At 45.3% G+C, this 24,732-nt stretch overlaps 1 protein-coding gene across 2 annotated transcripts; it reads left to right on the top strand.

Annotated features, from left to right (window-relative positions):
- The first annotated feature begins 983 nt into the window (after positions 1-983).
- fignl2 (fidgetin like 2) lies at positions 984-23,167 on the top strand. 2 transcript variants are annotated; one of them, XM_080763250.1, is made up of 3 exons: positions 984-1,099; positions 2,987-3,131; positions 16,087-23,167. In XM_080763250.1, the coding sequence occupies exons 2-3, from the start codon at positions 3,107-3,109 to the stop codon at positions 18,078-18,080; spliced, it is 2,019 nt and encodes a 672-aa protein (XP_080619376.1). In that variant the 5' UTR covers positions 984-1,099; positions 2,987-3,106; the 3' UTR covers positions 18,081-23,167. The 2 variants fall into 2 exon arrangements, with proteins under 2 accessions (XP_080619376.1, XP_080619377.1); XM_080763251.1 differs by lacking the exon at positions 2,987-3,131 and having other exon boundaries at positions 987-1,099.
- The last annotated feature ends 1,565 nt before the right edge of the window (positions 23,168-24,732 follow it).

The raw sequence follows: 24,732 nt of genomic DNA, 5'->3' as shown, positions 1-24,732 counted from the left end.
TTAATCCGGTCGTTTTCCGCATGTCGGACCAATGACTGTTTGGAAAAGCATATGCACCCCATTCTGGATCAATCAGTAATTGACGTGGCAATAGGAGAAGTACAAACACTCATGTCGGTGGTAAAGTAGTTATGCCAACAAGCACAGGGATCAATCGAAATATTTATACAGTATTAGCCGCTTCAAGGACAAGCTGAACGAAAACAAGACTATCGGGCCTAGCGGAGACCTTCTTGGCGTCTACGGGCGACCAAATATAATGGCATGTTGTCATAAAGTATTATTTAAGTACTATAAAGGTCCCTGCACACTGCTGGGGTTTTTTCACATTTTTAGCAGGTTTTTATGACGGTTTTCCAATAGCGTGTCAAATAAGCAAGGACCTTAGGTGGTTGTACAATATAAAGGTTTTTCCTCCTCGTTGACCACTTGGCCCTCCTTCTGCCCTTCTTCCCTTCCTGATTCTCCTCAAGCTTGGTCATTTCCCTCCAAACAGTAGCCTAACTCTGTTTCTCTCCCTGTCTCTCTCTCAGTCCCTAACTCTCTCAATGTCTCTCTCTGTCAATCTTAATCTCTCTCTCAACCTCTATCCCTCTTTCTTTCATTCTTACTCTCGTCTCTCTCTCTCTCTCTCTCTCTCTCTCTCTCTCTCTCTCTCTCTCTCTCTGCATCCAAGCTATAGAATGCAAGCCCTCTCTCTTTCAGAGCATGATTGGTCACCCCCATCCACACACACACACACACACACACACACACACACACACACACACACACACACACACACCCCGCCCTCCCCTCATTCTCTCTCTCTCCCTCTCTCCCTGCTTAAATACTTTTAACATAAAGAGAGGAGGGGGGAAGGGGGAGGGGATGTGAGCTATGGGGGAGGGGAATTGTGTGTGTGTGCTCTGTTGTCACTGGCAGGGAGAGCAGAGCAAGAGAGAGAAGGAAAGAGGGAGGGGAGGGATAGAGTGAGTGAGTAAGCGGAGTTGTGTCCCATATGTGGAAAAAAGCATAGCAGTGCGCACACGGGTCTGGTCCACTCCAGGGATTATCCTCGCATTCTTAGATCTGATGGGGGACACGCAGGCATGAATAGGTAAGGTTTTCTTGCCATGTTTATGTTGATGTACTGTCATGGCCTGCAGCTGTTTGACTTGTCTCACTGGCTGAAGTTGGACTGCCGTGGTTGCTCCCTTCTTCTGCTATATACCCTGGTCTAAGCAGTCAGCATGCTGAGATTACTTTCAAACTATAAGAACTCTTCTCTCAGAAGGATATCCCACTTGCCTGGGAAGGAGAGCCATACTTGGTTTGGTTTTTAGGATGCTTTCCTCTGTCACCACGGCTATTCTGTTCTGAGTGTTCAAACTTGCGAGGACTGTCACACGTTAAAGACAGCTTTTAGAGCGGGTTGTGTAGTAGTATGTGAAGCCTGTTGGCGTCCAGGGGCCGCCAGCCAGCAATGTGGTCATTGCATAATTTCTCTTCCATGTGAATGGCACATGAATGGGTCTAAATAGGCTGACAGTCACTTGTTTACTTTTGTATGCTTATTATGAAATAAGTTATATTAGAGGCTCAGGCTATAGTTACTAACTTGTGCAGAAGCTATACAACTAATTACAATGTTTGTGGATGAACATTTTATTCTTGCATTAAATTGGTAGATTTCTTTAAGAGGCTCATAATTTAAGCTATTTGTTGGAGTTATTGTTTATTACCGGTATGTGGTATAATCTATTAATTTAAATGGATATCATCTGAAAGAGATGAAGTGTTATTGCTGAAAATAATGTATACATTTTTTTTTAATTGAAAGGCCATTCCTTCCAGCATTTGCTTTATTATTGTCAGGGAATCTGATCCACCTCCACCAGCCTGGAGCAAACAGAAACAATTACATTTTGACATCTGCAGTATTGTGAAACATTGACTGATATTAAAAATGCATTATATATTGAAACAGTCTTATTGTTCTGGGGTTTCTCTACAGAGGCTTCCTCATATTAGAATAATACAATGGAAAGGATTAAAATTGGATTTAATCTGTCCCATGGTCCGTGTGCTTGTATTATTGTATATTTACTGCACAATGCTTGCTACAGTTTTAATGACCTGTGTTTCCCCCCCCCCCCTATTTGATAGTTGAAGGAAATGTATATGTAATAAAAAATAAATAAATAAAACCTAATTTAAAAAAAACTGGGGGGGAAAAGTTGTTAGAGATATATCCACCTAGACATTCAACAGAGAGTGCTTTCCTTTACAAACACGGCGAGTTCTGTTGAAATATCAAACACCCCGCAACGTGTAACTTGATCATTATTGGAAACATTACTTTTCCCTCATCATTTTGCTCATGTGGCTCTAAACAGTGTTGGGTGTCCTAAGAATGCAGCCTTTATTGCCCCAGTGCACAGAGCCATGGTATGCATGGGCTTTTTTGTGAGGCAGATTTAGAAAGCCCTCTTTAGAGCCCGGACGCTGCTGCTTCACAATCAGCTTAATGCCTGTCTCTAATGAATACCCCTGTGTGTGTGCTTCAATTTGGGACATTCTGTGGGTGTGCGCGTGTGTGCGCGCGCATGTGTGCGTGCGTGCATAGTTGCATGCGCTGATCACCCTGTTTTTGTTACGCTGATAGGCTTCCCGGGCTGGTCAGTAATTCTATCATACCCTTTGGGTGAATTCTTGTGTGTGTGTGTGTGTGTGTGTGTGTGTGTGTGTGTGTGTGTGTGTGTGTGTGTGTGTGTGTGTGTGTGTGTGTATGTGCGTGCATGTGTGTGCGTTTGTGTTGTGTGTGTGCGTGTGTTATGTGCGTGCATGTGTGTGTTTAGGTCTGTGTTGCTGTGTGAGCATGTGTGAAAGGGTTAGTTGACATGTGAATGTTTGTCCAGACATTGTGCAGCAGCCTGTAACTGGTTCTCTTCTCTCTCTCTCTCTCTCTCTCTCTCTCTCTCTCTCTCTCTCTCCCCCACCCCAGGGCTGACTATTGTGGTGCCTGTGGGGGCACATGCCAGTGATGGACTACAGCCGGACAGACGCTAACCTTAGCTGGCTATCACGGAACAGCACTCCCCCTAACTGAGACCAGCTCCACAGAATGCTGAGTCCTATTGTCCCCTATAGTGAGTACACTGCACCCTCTGGCCACGTGTCACTGTCACCGAGAGCACCACTCCACTTGGTTTTGGACTTTGGCAAAATCAATGACTTTACTCCCAAAGTTGGGAATGAACACTTTGCACTATTAGTTTGCACAAACAAAACAGAAAGAAAAGTAGAGAAATGCATGGCCACCCATTAAAATGTGTGTGTGTGTGTGTGTGTGTGTGTGTGTGTGTGTGTGTGTGTGTGTGTGTGTGTGTGTGTGTGTGTGTGTGTGTGTATATATATATATATATATATATATATATATATATAATTAGTATTTTTTTACTGTGTGTCCATGCATCTTTCTACTTGTCTTTCTTTGCTGTGCAAAGGGGTTTGTATATGTCAACCCGACATGCTGGTTTTCTTCACTAAAGGCCGTAGACTCTGGCCTTGTCTGAGTGTTTCATCACTAAAGGCCGTAGACTCTGGCCTTGTCTGAGTGTTTCATCACTAGGCGGAAGAGATGGATAGAGGGGAGGAAGAGGGGAGGGAGAGAGAGAGAGGGAGGAGGGGGGGGAGACAGGAAGGTTGCAGGGCTGATGGCTTAAGCAGCACAATCCCTGGGCTTCTGACAGTCTCATGTCACCAACCAGTGGTGTAAACTAAAGTGCATTTACTTAAGTACTGTATTTAAGTAAAATTCTGAGGTATTTGTACTTTACTTGATTCATTCCAATTTCCAATACTATTTACTTCTACTCGACATCTCAGATCCATATATTGTACTTTTACTCCACTACATTTATTTGAAAACTTTAGATACTAATTACTTTGTAGATTTCGATTATAGCCGATCTACAAGCTACAATAAATGCGTTGCGACACCGATTGATCGTGAGCTTGTAGATCTGTTATTTCCTAAGATTTTATACGTTTGAAAACTTGTTAAAATGGGACATGCTGCTTAATGTACTTTCTTACTTTGACCACTTTTGATGCCAATACTGTTACGCAAGTATACATTTAGAATTCCAGACTTTTACTCGCAACAGAGTATTCCTAGATTGCAGTGCGAAGTAAAACACGCGAGTACTTTTTCCAACCACTGTCACCAACAACACAAGTCCGTCCACCACGCACACCGCCTCCATCCTCTTCCTTCCCCCTTCCTCCCCCTCCTCCTTTGCCTCCCTTCTTCTCTCTCTCTCTCTCTCTCCGTCTTCCTTCAACACCAACCTAATAACTGACGTGTCCAGTTTGAGGTCCCCTCCCCTCCCTCTCTGTTACAAGGATGCATTGAGCCCAGTGAGTGCTGGGACTCTCCCAACACGCCATTGTTTCCCAGCCAGCATGGGTCTGCCTCCGCGCTGCCTCTGCCTCAAGAGCGCTCTCTTTATCCCCCCCGTCTCTTTAACTCCTTCTCAAAAGGAGCATTATTGGCATGACAGTTACAAGAAAAGAGGGAGAAATCAAACAGAACGGTCAATTTAAAAAGTATTACTTTAATAATGGACGCTATAAATCTGAGGATGTGCTTTTTGTGTCCCTTATTATCCTCAAATGTATTGCGGGGGCAGTATATAAATTATATGCATGTTGTGTGTGTGTGTGTGTGTGTGTGTGTGTGTGTGTGTGTGTGTGTGTGTGTGTGTGTGTGTGTGTGCGTGTGTGTGTGTGTGGGAGTGAGAATTCAAACTGGACAAAGCAGCCATGACCAGAGGCATGACCAGATGTTTTAGGTTTTCTAGAACCATGAAACTTTGTTTGTGAGTCCTTGAATCAGTCAATATTATAGTTTCACAAGACGGTTGGAATTTGGGATCGTTGCCAGTTCACTAAGCACTGTTGTTGACCTCATGTGTTATTTTATAGAGTATGTTTTCTCAGAAGTCGTTCTTGGATACATTATTGGCAAAGCTCTTTCGTGAAGATATTTTGTTTGTCTCATAGCAACAACAACAGAAAGTGTTGTATGTGATTACTGATTAGTCAATCACATATTTTTGGCAGAAGTTACAGATCATTTATAAGTACGACGGTACAGTAAGTCAGGCACCCTCCTCGATCAAGGGCAAGTTAATGCATGTTTTATTGATGGCCACATTATTGCTAATACAACACCGTATGCCTGACGCTGTAATGCAGCCATACATCTCAGTCAAGTGTAAAATGATGTCCCCGGTGATGTTGGTATTGTTAAAAATGCAACATGCATGCGTTCTTGCGCTGCTTCCCACCATGGCGTGTTTTTCATCTGTTCCATCTGTTCCCTGCACCCTGCTAGTCCAAACTGGCTGACCACTCACTCCCCATACATCTGGAGTGGACATGCATTGCACATCCAAGAATGTCGCAAACTACTGGAGGAATACTTAGCATGCCTTCAGAGCTCCGCACACTGCTGCTCTGTCCATGCGCAGGACACTTCTTTTTCTTTTTTCCGCTTAGCCTTTTGTCTTTGATTTACTCCCTTGGTTAGCACGCACAATGCTGGTTTTCTTCTGCTGTGGCCTATATGCTTGATGTTTTCCTGTGTATAGTGTGGCTCTGTTCTGTAGTCCCACAGCAGTGTTGGGGAAAGTGTCGGAACAGGCTGCCAGTGTATAGCGTGGTGTAGTGTATGTGGACAGAGGGATGAACAGGCTGCCAGTGTTTTTGCGTGGTGTAGTATATGTGGACAGAGGGATCGTAGGGAACGGACATGGCAGTGTTAGGTGCTCAAGCTATTTACTCTCAGGCCAGTGACACACAAACACACCCCTGTTCTCCCCGGCGACACTCGCTCGCCCGCTGTCTCTCCTTTGCAGTTGGCAGCCATGACTCAAATCTAACGAAGACAGACTTAGCATATGTGCAGGACATGCGAATAGTCTCACCTCCCTGTTGGAATCCTCCATGCGGGAATGCGGAGCATTCCTGGCCGTCTTAACGTTGCTTTTAGTATAGGCATTGTGGCCCGTGCATGTAGATGGCGTTCTCATGCACACTCGCGTGCGGACGCATCGGCACACACACCCACAAACACACCCACGTGCACATTTACGCACACACAGAGACACACACGCGGTAACTCTTTCTTTAGAGCAAGTCCTGCACTATCTTAGATTTCCCATTCAGACAATGCGTCTTGTGTGTTCGTGTTGTTTTCCTCCTGGACGTGTCCGGCCATACTCCCGGTCTCTGGCCTGTCCACGGGACTTCAAGCTGGGGTGAGCGGCTAGGGCCAAACCTGAGGAGTAACCTGAGAGAGATTCCAGGGGCCATGGATACTCCTGGAGGGATTTGGTGCAAAGAATCTGTAATCTGCACTTCAAACGCACTCTTAAATCAGTCCCAGGCCGCCAACCCAGGAGGGCCCTAACTCTTGTTGCTGGTGGGGCCCCTGCTGGTGGAGCCATACCTTTTCTTTTAAAAGCAACACACACACACACACACACACACACACACACACACACACACACACACACACGTACACACACACTCACGCGCACACACACACACAGCATCTCCACAGCCCAGATCTGGCAGTTTTTTATAGCTCTCCTCTGAGTGACCCCTCTCTTCTCTTCTCTTTCACTCTCTCTTTCAGTTTCTCTCTCTCTATGTGTGTGTGTGTGTGTGTGTGTGTGTGTGTGTGTGTGTGTGTGTGTGCGCGCGTGTCTGTGCATGTGTGTCTCTCTTTCTCTCTCTCTCTCTTTCGTTCTCTTTCTCTCTCTCGCTTTCTGTCTCTGAATGAGTTGACTAAGTCATGGGTCCGTTCTCAGAACACAGAATGTGTAAGAGTGGGTCTCATGGTGAGACCCACTGAAGGGGCAGGTTGGAGGGCCGCCCCAGCGTCTATTCTCTCTACAGCAGGCAGAGTGGTGTTAGCGGTGCAATGGAGGGGTCTGTGAGGCCCTTGAGTAAACACAGAGACCGCTGAAGTGTGTGTGTGAATAAGAGCCCGGATCATTAGTGGAGACTGTGAATGGGCTCTAATTAGCCCCCTGTGTGTGTGTGTGTGTGTGTGTGTGTGTGTGTGTGTGTGTGTGTGTGTGTGTGTGTGTGTGTGTGTGTGTGTGTGTGTGTGTGTGTGTGTGTGTGTGTGTGTGTGTGTGTGTGTGTGTGTGTGTGTGTGTGTGTGTGTGCGCGTGTGTGTGTGCGCACGGCTGTGCGCACGCCTGTCTTCACATACACTGCAAAATCCTGAGTCGTAATTCAACTCTTGGACTGTTTACATTTTCCAATTTAGGGTACATTTTTACAATTGCAATGTTAAATTAGCACTGACAATTTTGCTGTGTGTAAGACAAAGCGAGTGTGTGCGCACGCGGGTGTGTTTCTGTGTGTGTGTGTTTGCACGCGAGTGTGTCCACATAGATGGAGGTTAGGGACCTAGAGACCTGTAAGACCCATCACTCTCTCTCCACGGGTTCATCAGCTCATTAAGGAAACCTGGGCCCCCCGTTAAGGGCCCAATTAAGAAGCAGGGTGGCGAAGCTCATTTGGATAGCAACCCTCCACTGGATTCATTTGGATAGCAACCCTCCACTGGATTCCTGAGCCAGCAGAATTCAGAGCCCAACAATGATCCACACCGTTCGCCGCGGCACAGCTAATTAGTAAATGACCACACTTGAGAAATAACGCGCCTTAATCGTTATGTCATTAGCCGTTTGTAACGCAAGGGCGCTCATAAAACACACGGCTACAAAAGGAACTGTGCAAATAGAATGTATTGAGCTTTGTCTACTCTAACGTATGTGTGCATATGTATGTGTGCGTACTAAAGGCTGATTTATACTGAGTTGCGCAATGGACGTGTGCATATAGAACATTGCAAATCTACAATGCTCACAGCGTGCCGTGCTGCGACGCGTCGTGAGCTTGTAGATCAGCTTCTTTCTCTGTAGCCTACATGGCACGCAGCCAAGTACAAATCAGGCATAACGGAAAGCTACAAATCCCAGAGCTGTCCATGTGCTCAGAGGAGCAGAGTGTAAGACACAAGAGCAAGAGGGGCCATGGGATTTGAACGGAAAGCAGGGAATGCTCACTGGGAATGGAAGACTCTGAGGGAGGCGGGGAAGGAGATGAACAGGAAAAAGAAGGGATGAAGCTGAGGAGGGGGAGATATAGAGCAGAGATGGGGTGAGTGAGACAGATGGAGCGGGTGATTGGTCATCACAGAGCCTTAGGACAGCTGTTCTTTGATATATTAGTGGACACAATGACCTAAAGCCAGCCTGCAGCCACAGAAAATAGGGACCCTGTTTTTCTTTAAGGGGAGGTGGGGGTGGACGGACTCCTGCCATTTGTGGATGTGCGTTAAGTCGGCATGAAGGGGTGGGGGAGTTATTTCTAAAATTACAAGCATGAAGTGATGCATCTAGCAATTTATTCCGGAGAGTTTCTGTTTTTAGAGAGTGCAGAGACTCCAGAGAGGAGAGTGACATCTCCAAGATGGGGCTTTCTTTTTTCCTTCCTTTTTTTTAACTGGGCTATCATTAGCAATTCCAAACACGTTTGTCAATTAATCAATGTTTAACAAATGCCACCAAGTAGTTTGGCTACTGATTCCCTCTGCCCCCATCTGCAAAACAACAACTTTTAACGAAGCACTGAATATTCATTAGACTGTAATATATTGATGGCTTTCCCATTAGAGTTTAATTTTGGCCAATAAACTTTGTTTTCAGTGTTTAATGGGTTTTTAATGGGTAATTTTATGAACTGTGTATTTTAACGGGAGAGGACAATGAGACGTTATTATTCCACTTGCTCGCACAGTATTTCTGCATTACACACATCAATGTATTTTCAGCACATTGTCATCAAGTCGTGTCCATTTCGATAGAGCCTTATCAGCCGTGCAGTTTTGGCAAAACAAAACTATATCAACACAAATATATCAACACAAATGAGAACACAACGAAACAAAACAAAACAGAAGTACAGAGCTCAAAGAAAGTAAGAGACAGAGACAGATAGAGACAGATAGAGACAGAGAGAGCGGGAGGGGGGCAGACATCCCTCAGTGCCATTGCAGGAGATAGGCTACTCCTTCCTCCAGGGAGTAAGGTCTGTTTGAAAAGAACGGTGTCTGCTGGTGCTCTGGGCAGCAGGTGTGAAAACTCTCCAACAGGGCTCCTGCACTCTTCTGTTATTACATCTTTTTAGGGCCATGAAAGACGGAGCAGATGACCCAGAGTGGGGGACAGAGTGTGAGTGGGGGTGGGGGGGGGGATTGTGTTTCTTTTGATTGATAGCAGCCCTGTGACTAATGCATAGATTTATAATAATTTTCCCCAGCAATGCCCAATTATGCATGGCAGATAAATTATGATGCCTGTTGTCCGGCGTTGGCTTCATCCCCCCAGCTAATGGACATTTGGGAAGGGTCTTATGAAATGACCTCACACTTGGCTTAACAGCTTTCTGGCCTTACCCTACCCCACCCCATAGAAGGGGATATACAGGCCCTCAACATGTGCGGGTGGGATAATAGCTTATCTCACAAAACATGCCATTATGTAATTAGCCGAACAAAACATTTGCTAATGCACAATCGCAACATTTATTCCGCTCTATACAGGAATTTAAAGCATGTCTTTATATCCTATAAAAGGAGCTGTATGGATGTTTATTTCCAATGAATATAGCAAGAGAGAGGCTCCAGAAGAGTGAAGCCCTGATTCATACTTTTGTCGCATGATCGGGTCGCGCCGAAAATAGATCCACCAACAAGCTCACAATAATGTGTCTGTAATGTGACGCATTGTGAGCTTGTAGGTCTAGAGTTCTGCTGTTTTCAGTGCGCGACACCGTCGTGCGACAGAGCATAAATTAGGCTCGAGACACTGCAGACAATCTTGCTCCATGTCTCATCCTGCCACGCTGTGAAATGTGGTCTGCCTCTTAGATTGGTGTTTTTATGACAGCCCAGGTAGTGTGCAGCGGTAGGATGACCACATCCTAGTGAGAATGCCCTGTTTTATATTAGTGCCATAAATCATAGCGGACTGTAGAACAGAGGACTTAAGGGGCTTCGGGACTCAAAGACAAATCAAGAGATCCCCCTTTGATAACAAAATCTTAGTCTAGAGAGATACATGTTGCTATGCTCTTTTCTAAAATAGTTGTTGAGCTTTCTTTGAGTTGTCAGCTTGTGGCTTATCAACACGAGTGTCTTGTCACAATCTTCCCTTCTATCTTTTTTCCTTCTGGCATTATCCCTTGTGTATGCCTGTGTGTTTTGTATCATGACTGGGCTGCATTCCTTCCATCAAGGAGAGTTTTAACATGGCTGAAATGTTTCATGTCATACCAGCTACACCCACCTCGAGCAGCATCCTTAAAAGCATTTATACTTTTCATGTCTATTCCAAAACAGTTTTTATATTCTAATGTATTTTTGACATTGGAGAGATATTCTCAACATATATTTGTATTCATTGATTGATAACATTGACCAAAATATATTTTCTCCCATTATTTCTTGCCCCAAATACAGCTAAACCTGTTTTGTGGAGGTTAAATTCAAGCGTTCATGGTATTTTTTTTTTTAATTCTTGGTCATCGTTTCATGTCAAAACAGGGTAATGATGCAAGCAGTAGACCTACATTTTTTCTGTTTTTAGTTGTCCTCTCTGTAGGAGTAACATTGTTTTTTTTGGGGGGGGGGCAGTTAATCGTAATACCAGAGAGCACAAAAGCACACCTAGTACATAATCTTCCTTAGAATAGAAGTAATGAGTTTCTTGGTAATAATCGTTGTTGTAGAAAGCCAAATACACATTCCTGTCATGAGCTGTTAATTTTTGCAATCAATTACAGCTCTGTTTTAAGAGCTGTGCAGTGCAATTTTAGAAAGGTGATGAGCGCATCAAAGTGTGAAGTAGGTCAGCTAATCGAGCCTCTTACACATCACATCAACCCCTTTGATGCGCTTTTGGTTCCAAGTGTTTCATAAGAATACAGCCATAAATATACTAACATTAATAAATCTATAGTGTGGCGCTGGACCTAGAGATGGATGACAGGAATGGAAGCTGGAAATGGTTTACTGTGGTCGGTAGACGGTGGAGTAGTGCGCCACCCTGAATAGAGCCCTGATTGGATTGATCCACGCCGGCGCTTTTGTTTACAAGCGACCTCTCCACAATCGGCACAATTTAACAGCGCAGCATCCCAGTAGGCTTGTTGCATCCATGTCCGTTTTTGTTCCTCAGGGCAGGGAAAACAAAAGTGCCAGGAAGGGAGAAGGGGAGAGGATTCCCAGGGGAATTGTGAAACAGCACCGGAGTACTCCAGGCTCCTTGGCTTCCTGCCAAGCTCACATTTCAGCTCACCCAGTGCTACCCCTCACATGAAAACCACAGCACACGACCCATAGAACGGCCGGCTCTTCAGGGTGATTTAATACTTAGTTAAATGCCGAAAATAGTCGAAGTACAAGCTCACAGTCCAACTGCGGCACATTGTGAGTTTGTACATCAGCTATTTTCGGCGGCCGACCCTGGTGCGCAACACAGTATAACGGGGCTCTCATGTGCGTGGGTCCGAAGCTGCTGCAGTTTCACGCAGTCAACCCAAGTTGACTGGGCAACTTTCGGAAGTGAGAAATATCCTGACCAGCTGATCGCCAAAACTGGCCAACAGACGTTAACACACTCCCCCCTGCGGGGCCTCCCGAAAGCAAAGCCTATTTCTGTCGAGGAGAGCCACTGTCTCCATCACGCTTTCCTACAATAGGATGCAGCTCGCACAGATCCCTCAATAAATCCCAGGCCAGCACAAAAGCTGTCAGTGGACCGCTCCTGAATAGATTAATAAGATTTCCATAATTAGGCAGGCTCCTGACAATAGGATCCTTCAGGCTTTGTCTCAGGGCCAACGCGATTGTCCGAGCCGCACACGTCTGCTGGACGGCCATGCACTACAATGGCCTCACAGACAGTAAGGCGGTCAGTAGCGGAACATCTGTCTCCCGTGGGGCCAAGGGAACTCGCACACATACGCGCAAATAAGAAAATCTCATGTGCACACACACAGTCGTTTTCTTATCAACGGCCCTGCAGACTGCCACGGTCTGTATTTGGTGGTTGATGTTGCACACCATCCTCCTCACATCTTTGCATATAGAAAGTTGATGATCACAGACAATTTGTGTTGCACTCACTGCTCGTTCAACAATACCGCTGAAATATGACATCATTAAATACTCTCAGCCATTGGATCACAATGCAGAGCTCTCCTCATAATGAAGAATAAAAAGCTTCCAAAATAATTGTCTGAACTGAGGATAGAATCCATTTCATAATGTGCGTCTGTCCTGGACCATTTTTTATTAAATGTGAGCTTTTAACCATAATAATCCTTTGTTGTTATGAATGTGGTTTGGTTGATAGTTGTCTGCAATGTCTGAAAGCTACTGTACTCAGTGTGCTAAATACTGTGAGGGAAATGTTTCCTTACGGAACTGAAACAGTTACTGCAATGTGACTTAAAGCTATAATATGGTTACACACAACTGGACAGCAAAACACATAAATCACTATCATAGCTCTGTACAGAAGAAACATCCGTTTATCAATTTCTCATGTTAACAAAGTAGTCTTTCTTTAATCTTGCCCAACACACGGTTTCGATATTTTTACTTAATGTACTTAATCTTGTGACAGTATTATATAATACAGTAATTCACAACATTATAGTGTATATTACAGTCGTGTAGTATAGCCAAATATTAGTATTGAATCATAATCACAGTTTAAGCTTATTGTTACAACACTACTCGCAGTACGGACACTTTTTTCCGGATTGTCTGATTCTAATCTTAGCTCTCTTACTGTGCCTCAAGTAAATTAATCTGCATGGCATCTAAGCGGTGGTGTAGATTAGAGCTTGCTCAATTTATTGTGGAGCACTGATGCTCTACAAACCGCAATCCTGCAGAGATCTAATTACAGGAAAAGAGCTCAACTGCTGTGCAAACCTGGTATGTGCACACAGTATGTGTGTTTTTTACTGTGTTTGTTTGCATTTGTTTGTTCACACAAACACATAGATAACGTCACCGTCGGGTGGAACACCATGCATGTCCAAAACGTACTATTTACGTACTATGACAAATCATAAAAAATAATATATATATATAAGTATTCCATCCAACAGTGATGACGTAGTGCAGGGTTCTGAAAACAAGGCAAATGCTTTGAAAGACTATAGTAAAATACTATTGTGTTCAGAGGAAATGACTTGATTTCTCTCTCCCTGATTTTGAGCAGGAAAACGGTGACGTGGTCCTTTAGATTTTGGCAGCTGGCCACTGCTGTGATTTGGGGATTCGTTCGGGGTAGTGGACCGTTCTGTATTGCTGCTATACTCCGATGATGAAGTGGACAGCAGTTAGCCCGCCTCGCAGAGCCCTCTAATGTCCGCCCCAGTCCGCTTAGAGAGGACGGAACGGGAGTGCCTGCTGTCCACTCTATCCCCGCCCCTCCCTCCCTCCATCCCTCCCTCCCCGCTGCCGGTTTTATGAGCTCCCCTGGGCTCCCATCCATCTCTGTCACACACAGGCCCCATTATTGGGCTCGCTCAGAAACTGGTTGGACTGCAGATGGGAAGGGCCTGCAGGACATATACGGTTTCTGCAGCCTGGACAATGACCCGCGAGTCAAACCACAAAAATATGTGGTCAGCTGGGTGTGGAGAAGAAGCCAATGTCTTCAGTGTGTTCATAAAAAATGTAGATATATATTTAAAAAAGAAAACAAGTGAGCAGAGTCCTAGAAGAATGTTGTTTTATTCCCCGTTGTGGTGGGTTTGTGTGTGGGTTAGCCAGAGCTTAGAGATCTACTTGAACTGGTTTGGCCACTGGGAACTTAAGGCAGTGGATTTGAATATGAAGGACATGATAATCCAATGGCCATCTGGTCTGCTGAGTCTCATCTGACAGAATAAATAACAGGCGTAATCTGAAAACACACATGGGGAGGTTTGTAAAGAAAGAGGACAAAGTTTAGGATAGAGCTACGGCCCACAGTGCGAGTGAAAGCAGAGCCGAATCGGTGGTAGTTGTTATCTAGATTTGATTTAAATGGCAATAACGGAAGCGGCGCACAAACAGACAGAGCTATGAATAATGAATCATCAGGCATTCACCGAAGGCAAGGCAGGCAGACCAGTAATGACGGCTTTTGCTTTATTCCTTTTACCTCTCTATTTCTGCCTGGAGTACTGCTCACCTCAGGCTACACTGTGACAGTTCAATAATGCCAAGTTATGCTTGGAATGTCAAGCTAAAGCCCCAGCAAGCGGTGGCCCTAGACTTCATGAAATGGCTGATTCTGTAGTCATCATCATTTGATTGAATGCGTAGTGATTTGTATGTATATTGATTTACATGTTAAAATCGTATCATGTATATATACTATCATGTATATATACATGTAAGCGCCCACTCGAAGTCTCGAATAGTGTGAATTTGTTGCCTTTTTTTTAGTACAGTCGTCTAACCTATATTAATCTAATGTATAACGGCGTCACACAATATGGATTCAGAATATTTCTGTTGAAAGCTTCACTGGAGAAGAAACAACCTCTTTATGGTTATGGCTGGAATGAAAAATATGATTAATCAATTCAAATTTCCACTCTTTTCTGTACTTAGTTTTGGTGTGTGTGTGTGTGTGTGTGTGTGTGTGTGTGTGTGTGTGTGTGTGTGTGTGTGTGTGTGTGTGTGTGTGTGCGTGTGCGTGTGCGTGCGCACGCTCCGTGTGGACCGGCCATGATCAATCAGACCTCAGCCAGTGGTGGAGTCAGCCAGGGGAACAGGCATTCCACTCTCCCAATGTTCCATGGGAGACCATGCTGATGAATAGCACACTATGCTGCAATTCCCATCCCAACCCCACCCCCTTTCTCTTTCCACTCTCTCCACACCACTGTCCACACACACACACACACACACACACACACACACACACACACACACTTCCCCTCACCGCCACTTCCCCCCCTGTCCCGCCCTCCCTCTGTCCAGCCGGACAGGGGGAGCTGGGCCTTTTTGGAGCTCTGGTGTGCGGTGGGCGGGTGGGTGGTGGTTGGGGGGGGGTCAGGCATTCAGAGCAACATGCACGGAGAGATAACAATAGGTCCTCTGGGAGACCTGCAGATGCTAGCAGTGCAGGGGATAGTGGGGCCTTATCACTGCTCTCCAACACAAGCTGGGAAAATACAAGACAACACACGCAATCTTCCATCTCTCTCTCTCTCTCTCTCTCTTTCTTTCCTTCTCCCTCCCTCCCTCCCCCTCATTGGGTAATTCTAGCTCCTTCTGCTACCAGGCATGACGGTAACACTAAAACACAATCTTTTCCAAACATGTGAAAGCCCCCTTTTCTTCTTTCTTTCTTTCTGACTGACTGCTGTGAGAAGAGATGGGACATGCGATCATGTTGTCACACCGCAAAATCATCGTTTGTTCATTTTAATCTGACGGTGTGAAAATTGACCCAAATGGAGTCTTACGGGTTCATTTAACGGTACTGTGAACTCGCCACAGTTCCACAGAGGAACACACACTGGTGTGAAAACATGTGCGACGAGCCCTTGTACATTTTATGCTATTTACAGCATCTAAATCACTTAAGGAAATTTCACTCTTTGGGGTAATTTTAATGTCTCAGGCTTTTGTGAGCACCCCAGACAGTTTTTAAGTTGTTTGATTCAGTATTTAGATATTCATTTGATCACATGTGTCCCTTTCCTATACAAACCCATTGTAACTTCAAATTCAATTTTTAACCACGTTGGATTAATTGAAAACACCTGTCCTCGGTTCTGGTCACTGATATGGTCCTTCCAGTGCGTTAGGAGACTTTATTTTTTCAATCAATTTTTGCATTTAATAAAAAAGTGTGGGGGAGGAGGAAAAAACAACAAAATAAATGAATTAATGAATAAAATAAATGACCTGTCTCCCCTGTGTGTGTGTCTCTCCAGGCCTTTATAAGATGCACTGGAATCCGGAGCATGCCCAGTCTCTCAGCCAGTGGCCTGAGCAGCACCTGGACGTGTCCTCGACCACCTCCTCTCCGGCCCACAAGTCGGAGCTCTATGCCGGCCGCGGCCGCGGCGCCAACAGCTACGCCTGGGCCAATGACGACATCTCCGCCCTCACAGCCTCCAACCTGCTGAAGCGCTATGCTGAGAAGTACGCCGGCGTGCTGGACTCGCCGTACGACCGGCCGCCCACCGTGGGCGTCTACCCTGAACCGGGGCCCTTCGGCCCAAAGACCGAGCTGGAGCCCTGGCCGCTGACTCACAGCACTGATGGCTCCTATCCCTTGGGGACACCCGGGGGCCATGACAGCCTCTCGGGCCCAAAGGCTATTGTGGCCACGTCGGCAGGCCCCCCGGGGGCCAGCAGCGTGTCGGTGGTGAACAGTAACCTCTCAGACTCTGGCTACAGTGGCAGCAGCTCCTGCAGTGGATCACACTCCGGCGACTATCCCCCAACCTACAATGGCACCTACCTCTCCTCAGGGTACTGTCCCCAGCCCCCTGCAGCACTTCCCCCTGCCTCCCTCCACACTCTCCAGCCCACCCCGACCCTGGTGCCCAGCTACAGCCCCACCACACCTGTCTACAACTACCCCCCCAGCACCTACCCCCACCAAACCAGCCTTGCCCCTAGCTATACCCACCCGACAGCGGCTTATCTATCCTCTGGCCTGGCAGCCCCGACTCCCCTGCCCTCAAGACCCACGGTGGTGGGAGGAAGTTACAGCTACCAGACAGCCAACCTTGGCACCGCCGAATCCGGAGGGACATTAAAGAGAAAAGCATTTGAGATGGGTCTGGAGGAGGATGAGGGAGGGGATGTCTCTCGCTACAGGAAGTATGGCTATGACTCTATGAAGGCTGGGGGAGACTCGCCCTACAGTGTGAATGATAAAGGAGAGTGCCGGGGAAACGGTTTCAGCACAAGCAGCAAGGCCTCCTCTCAACCCCTGGTGTCTCCTCAGTACGGGGTGGCAGGAGAGTACAGCCCCCCTGCGGGCCTGACGGGGGAGAATGGACCAGGGAAGCAGGGATTCTCCCAACAACAGCAGCACCGCTCCCAGGCCCACAAGCGATGTGGCCAGACCGGGGAGACCGTGAAGAGCCCAGATCCCAGACTCCTGGACTTTGTCAATGGGGACCTGTTGGACTGCAGCCCAGCTCTGGGGTGGGGAGAGCTGGCTGGACTCACCCATGTCAAGGCAGCACTGGAGGAGGACCTGCTGTGGCCCGTGTTGAGGCCCAGCCCGGCGGTTCGGCCACCCAGAACCGTCCTGCTGTTTGGCCCCCGGGGAGGAGGTAAGACCACACTGGCTCGTTCGTTGGCTTCACAGCTGGGGGCCTCCTTTTACCGGCTCAGTGGGGCCATGCTGGCCTCAAAAGGAAAGGCAGAGGCAGAGCAGATCCTGGGGGCTCTGTTGCAAGTGGCAGGGGCCCGGCAGCCATCGGTGGTGCTGCTCAGCCAGCTGGAGGCTATGGAGGAGGAAGGGCTGAGGCAGACACTCCTGGCCGCCCTAGAGAAGGCCCAGGCCGGGCTGGTCATCCTGGTGTGCGCGACGGGCAGGCCTGACCTGCTGCAGGACGCCGTACATCGCAGCTTCGCCAAGCGCTACCACGTTGGCCTGCCAGACGTGGCCATGCGCAGACAAGTGCTGCTGCAGGCGCTGGCACCCCAGGGCTGGAGCCTGAGCGAAAGGGAGCTGAACGCCGTGTTGCAGCGCGCAGAGGGCTTCTCTGTGTGGGAGCTGCTGCAGCTCAGTCAGCAGGCTCTCTCCTCTGCCTCGTCCTCTACAGGGGGCATGCACGGCCTGGCCACGCCCTCCACACCCCCTGCCTTCACAGACTTTGAGGATGCCTTCTGCAAGGTGCGTCCACATGCCACCTCAAAAGAACTGGACACTTGTATAGAGTGGAGCAAGGTGTATAGCCACTAAGACAGCTGCCGGTCACTGTACTGGGACTGCCCTATGACCCTGTTTTTGCTTTGACATGACAAGCCTTGGGAATGTTTTGTTGTTGTTTTGTAATTACCTATTATGCAGCTTTTGCTGTTTTTTGTGCTGTTTTTGCTTTTGCTAATGAATATAAACAATATTTTATTTTTTCCCAAAGAGAGAGAGAGAGAGGAAAAGATGAATAGGCCTTGTTGAGTTGGGCAGTGTGTTAAATGTTTGGCCAATGGGAAAACTAGACCATTATTTGGGTGCTTTCAGCAATCCTGATTAGCCTTGGTCCAGGACACAATCAGTTATTTGTTGCTAGGTGAAGTGGTCCAAGATTATGGATAATCAGGGTTTGGGAAATCCCCCCCTTTGACTGCTACTCTCAGGATCCTATTTATTGCCAATCCACTACTGGTATCCTAGTTTGATTTGGCCATCTTCATTTTTTTTTTCTTTTTTTCCCAAGATTTTGCAACCATTCTTTTCACCCAGTGTCAATTATCTAATGTAATCCTGGGTGCTACACTCCCTCTGCCAACCTGGGGAGAGCAACGGACTGACCTCATGCTTCCTTCTAATCATGAGGAGTCCAAGCCGCTACTTTTCACCTGACGGGGGAGAGTTTCCCCGGTTGGACGTAGCGTGTGGCCATCATCTTGGCCATCTTTATTGTCACTGATCATTATAAAGGGCTTGGAGCAACAAAATGTAAAATTAGTTTGACCAAATACATGTATAATCAGCGGGCCAGCATTGTACGGTATTCTTCAAAGCAACAAGGTCTTCTATCATGAGTAATAGTAGACATAATCCTCATAGCTTCTCACCAAATCATAGAAGTTAGTGTATATTCAGTTGTCATTGTACTGGAAAAAACAAAGAACAAATTACTTTTTTTTCTCTGATTATATTTACCTTTATTTGAGAAAAATATATCTTAATTTTTTTGGACACTTTTTACATCAAAATTTAAATGCTCAAGAAAAATTCTGTCCTCCTCTCCACTTTCAAGCGGCGCTGAATCTGGTCTCGTCTCCCCGACCGGGAAGGAATGGCATTCTGCATTATGACTCGCTTTCACTGATCGGGAGATGTCCTTTACAGAGCATCTATCAAGGAGGACATTAGCCGACTTTACTTGATTCGTTTTTGAAGTCGATAAACAAACTTGTCATCATTCACCCTGTTGACAGAGCATAGTTTCAGTGATGTGGTGACACTGAGGGGTCTTTACTGTCCCCGGGGTCACAGGCTCCAAATCTGGCAACAGAAAGTTTTCGTCTGACTCTATGAAAGATAAGGTGGCGGGGAACTGCTGATTAGCGAACATGGAAGCGTTAGTGAAAGCGTCATCATAGTTTTCTTTGGGCATGTCATCATAGTTTTCTTTGGGCATGGCCATTCTGAAGCTCACAAATCTGCTCTTTCCTCCTTGGTGGGGAATTGAGAAGAATTGAGTTCACAACAAAAGCCTGGACTTCCCAAAAAGGGTCATCTGCTCCTTCTAAACTGGACTCATTGACGGGATCAGCATTCCAGGAACAATTGGCATCATCTGTAGAGGTTGACCAGTCCTATAGCTCTCCTCTCTTGTGGAGCGTTATTGTCACATCCATTCTCATAAACGGTGGAAGTGTCTGCTTTTCCATTTGAGAGCAGCACCCTTGTCTTCTCCTTCCACTGTCAACATTTTTGAATTCCTGATCTCTCTTCAGAGGAAGCACTTGGATTTAAAATGTGCAAACACCTTGGCAGGAGAGTTATGTTGTGTTGTCTGTCGCATGAATGTTTTTCTTTAGGGTGAAGGCAGTGAGGGTGGTATTCGTACATTGGATCTCCATTTACTGTACATTGTGGGTTGTGGGTCATCCGGCTTCCCTGAAGCTGCCTGATGTCCTTGTCCGGTGTGATTGTTGAGTTCAAAGTAGAGTCTTTGTTGTCTCCACGGAGGGGGCATGGCAACGTTCATAAAAGTGGTAGATATGACACCTTGATGTTGCTGTTGCACTCTGTGTAGCTACTTTCCTTTACACCTTCACTAGAAAATAGAGTCCTTGTTTGTCCCGAACCACAATACCTTATGAACGCATCTCACCAAAGCATTGTGAATCTTTGTTTGCACTGGATTTTTAGGGGCCCGTTCACACCTGAATGACTGGCAGTGTGTCATAAACGCATTGGGAATCGCGGGGGAGACGCCGGCCCATTTTATCATGACATTCATTTAGATCTGGTCTTGAGGGTGTTCTTTGTCAAAGCACGCAACGTCTCCTCTTTTCCAGGGCTGAAAAGTTATTTTTTTTTGCCACTTCCCAAGAATTAACTGTTCTGGGTTCACTTTGTATTTCTACTGTACTGCACACTGTTTCTGGTTAAAATACTTTATCTATCTAAATATTCTACTAATGGTACTATACTCACACACAAAACGGTACTATGCACACAAAAGATGACAGTATTATTTCGTGTTACTGTGCATAATCTCCACCAATTTAGTTTTTCTTAGTTTTTTTTGTTGTCTATCTCACATTCCTCATCGAGTGCAGTTTTCCTGAGAACTCCCAATTAGCCTACAGCCCTTACCCACCCACACGACAGGCTTCCCCAACAGTATATCTGCTTTCTCTTTCACTTACTACTTATCATTTTTTTTAGTATGTAGTCTTGTTTGAAATGCTCAGGAAGAATTTCTTTACCTCAGAAATAAGAAATAAAGAATGTATGTAATCCTAGGGTCTTAGTAGAGCCATGCCGAGTGAGGCGGAAGCATGATTTATACTTCGTTGTGTGCCGGCGTCGTATGCTGAAAATAGCCAGTCCTACCAGCTCATGAGGCGTCGCTTCGGCCATGCCTTGTGAGCTTGTACAGCAGCTATTAAGGCTCTCGACACAGCAGTCACACGATGGAGTATAAATGAAGCACGAGAGTGGCAGGAGAGACCTGACACAGTCTTGTAAGACCCACTGCAGCTGTGCTTTTACCTCGGGAGAGAAACTTGAAAATGCTACAAAGAGTAACATTGAATGTAATTCAGGTATTTCAAAGGATATTTGATGCCATAAATCCATGTTTTTATTATATATGAATATATAAATATGTTTTTTTCTTTTCTTTTATCCTTTATTGTTTATGTAGATTTTTGGTGGAGTGATGGATGTCTTCATGAAACGTTATGTAGAGTACAGAAAAAAATCCCCCTCCCCCTTCTTTGTTGGACAAACTGTTGATACGTCCCCATCGTATCTATCACGTGTTTACATACATACTGCCATGCATGTGTTTATATTTTCACAGCAGCAAAATTGTCATTTGAAAATGTAAATAAAATACACAGAATCACACACGGTAACACACAATAAATATTCAGATACACTTAAAGTAAAACAATAATTTAAAAAAAGTTAAATAAATAAATACATAAGAATGGAACAGAGACACATGCTGTATCTTCTGTAGCCGTTGTCTAAACCAGTAGTTCTCAAAGTGAGACAGGGACCCCCAGGGGTCCTTGAGGGGGTTCCAGGGGGTCCCTAGCGAAATGATTTAATATAGTATCAATCAATTTAACCACGTTAAACCACTTTTATGCTTTGGCTATTTAAAAAAAGCCAATCTATAAGCTCAATGCATCATGAGCTTGTAGAGATTTTGACATTTTAAAACATTTTAGCAACACAAATATTCTCTTATGGGGGTCATTTCCTGGCATAAACTCTTCTCACATGGGAGAAATACATATCAATTTGGAGGTCCTTGACACGAGAAGGTTTGAGAACCACTGATGCAATCATACATTTAGAACGCTGATTGCTACTAATGCGTCCATATATTGCAGACAAACCCAACATGTCGACAATCCAGAGAAAACCCTCTTTTTTTTCCGGCCAATTTTAACAAGCTGGAAAAAACGTGGTCATTCCACTGCAGGTATACTGAGGTCATGCTTATTTGACTGTTACCATGGTCCCGAGGAGGTACACACACAAAGAATGATGTAATATTTCCCTCTCGCCTCCCCCATGTTCCTTTTCCCTCCTCTTCCCTCTTTGTGTACCCCCGGTCGGTCTCATTAGATTGGATTGCCCCAGCCCCTAGCTCCGGCAGCCATGTGGCCCGTTCGTCCTCCCCAACACACCCAACCACCCCCCCCCCACACACACACACACACACACACACACACCCCTTCACCGTACTCAGTCCTCCCGGAGTGGCCAAGGTCTTGATTGATGTCCGGCAACCTTATATCACCAATCAGCCTTCCCCTCTACAGCTGGTGGCTTCAGTCATGCCATAAAGCCAGATCAATCAGAGTGACCCCCGCTGTGCATATTGATCACTGTCTAAGAAACTGAACACATAATACAAATTACAGGACAACCCCCACCTGCCAAGCCTCAAGCAGCCACTCATAAGATAAGGTTCATATCATTGCTATCGGGCAGAAACCTTGTGTCCCCATATTTCTACTTTTACTTTCCCCCCCGCCCACTTTGTGTTGCGCAAAACTAGTGAAAATAGCCAAACTGCGAGCTTGTAGATCTGCTATTTTAGCTATTTTTTTAATTGAAAAAGTTGGTAAAGTGAAAGTTATATCCGTGGGTTTTAGAAATATGAAAAGTATTTACAAGAGCAAAACTAAATAATTACATCCGTTAGAACACAGCCATACAAGGTTTCGACCCGAGCGCAACCGCTAAAGCGCTTTATTCACGTGTAATTACAGAGATGAAATAAAATATCACTTTGAGGTATGGTGTCACTTCAGATATATCACACAACATACACATTACACACCTTTATTGATCAGTGTTATCAGAAACAAAACAGTTTGTCCAACAAATGGGCTTTCGTTAGCTCTTTTGATCTCTTATCACAGTAATTTTGTTCTTGGTTCTTGTACATTTTCTGTAACCATTTCTACCTCATTTTTGCGACATATTGTACATGAAAATATTTATTTCATGTCTTTTTTGATGTCTGTTTAAAAAAAAAGATAATGTTCTTGAACTGTAATGGTCTACCTCAGAAAAGACTGTATTTTAAGAGATGACACGATATTAAACAGAATATGTCAATACTTGATTGTGACTGTGTTTAATTGTTTTTAATTCTGCCATCATTTAAGGGACTGCAATTGGCCAGAGTGCAAAAGTGACATCCTGGAGGTGCTTGCATCACGTCACCCTAGCGTGACCTTAATGTTAAGGTCAACTAAGTCACTTAAAGTAATTACCAAATCATTTAAAGTATCAACACACTAATGAACTTTTAGTTTATTGTAACATGTGCATGGAATGATGTCACACAACAACCTACACAGTTAAAAACCAAGAGAGTTTCAAATGGATGAAATGAATACTGAGTCGGCATCAGTGTGGGGAAAGAAAACAACTATTAATCACAGAGTTGCATGCTGAACATTTAATTTTAACTAATCATCAGCAATATTGTATTACTGCAGTCTTCGTTGTGTGTGTGTGTGTGTGTGTGTGTGTGTGTGTGTGTGTGTGTGTGTGTGTGTGTGAGAGAGAGAGAGAGAGAGAGAGTTGTGCAGAGAAAGACACAAAAGACAGATAGACTGCATGTGAATGTATAGCACAGTGTGTTTGTGGCTAGCTCCAGAACAGCAACAGAGGCAATGTGCTAGCACACCCCTGAGGCCTCGAGCCAGCCCAGCACAGGAGCACAGAGGTCCTTCATCCCTGTCAGTGTCTGTAAACAACAGCCTGTCCCAGCGGTGTGCCCCTACGCTATTCCTGGGCTTTCCTGACATCCTTCAAAATCTCCAAACTAACCAAGAGTACAAGTAAATCAGACAAACTCTGGACAAAGTGGTGAAAGTTTAGTAGAACCCTGAAATGGGAGCCTGTCCCTCCTCTGTTATGAATAGCGGTGTCAAAGCCCAGTTTGAAACATCTGTGACTGAATCCCTGTAGAACAGTGGTGGTGCCGCTGATGACAGAGTAATTAATTGTCTAATAATGATGCATAGCTCTGTTGTGCCCACAACCTTGTGCAGTGGCTGCCCTTCATCGTTTGATGAAGGATAATTGTTCCTGCAGCTGTTTGAAATTTCTTTTCTATATTTTACTGTCATAAACACAACAACATAACGTGTAGAACAGCTTAACCTTGGAAAGGCGGTGTGAGCTGCTAATGCAGCCGGCAACTCCAAAACTGGACCTACAGTATTCCACAGTATCTACCACTATACCTTCAGGTTTAGATGTGGCAGTATTTGCATGAAAGTGACTCGTTTTTGTCAAATTTCGGAATTGCGGAAATTGCGGAAATGGTAATTGCGGAAATTGCGGAAATTGCGGATTATTGAGGATAACTTTTTTTTTCAAATCTTCAAAAATGATGAAAAACGGCGTGCTATAGTATGCCGTACGATATGGGCTATAGCCCACGGTCCAAAATGATGAGAAACGAGGATAACTTTTTTTTTTTCAAAATTTCAAAAAACATGGGCTATAACCCATCGTTTTTGTCATTTCGTCATTTTTTTTAAATCTTCAAAAATGATGAAAAACAGAGCTTCACGTCTTGACCACATGCATAAAGATAGTGCATACAAGAAAAGAGTGATACTCAGACAGCAATCCCCTACTTGTTGGGTGAGAAAGCTGAATGTTCATG

This window comes from Protomyctophum bolini (assembly GCF_963924005.1).
Source record: "Protomyctophum bolini genome assembly, chromosome: 5".
Taxonomy (NCBI): domain Eukaryota; kingdom Metazoa; phylum Chordata; class Actinopteri; order Myctophiformes; family Myctophidae; genus Protomyctophum; species Protomyctophum bolini.
Note: the sequence above shows the minus strand (reverse complement) of the source record. Positions and strands in the feature narration are given on the sequence as shown.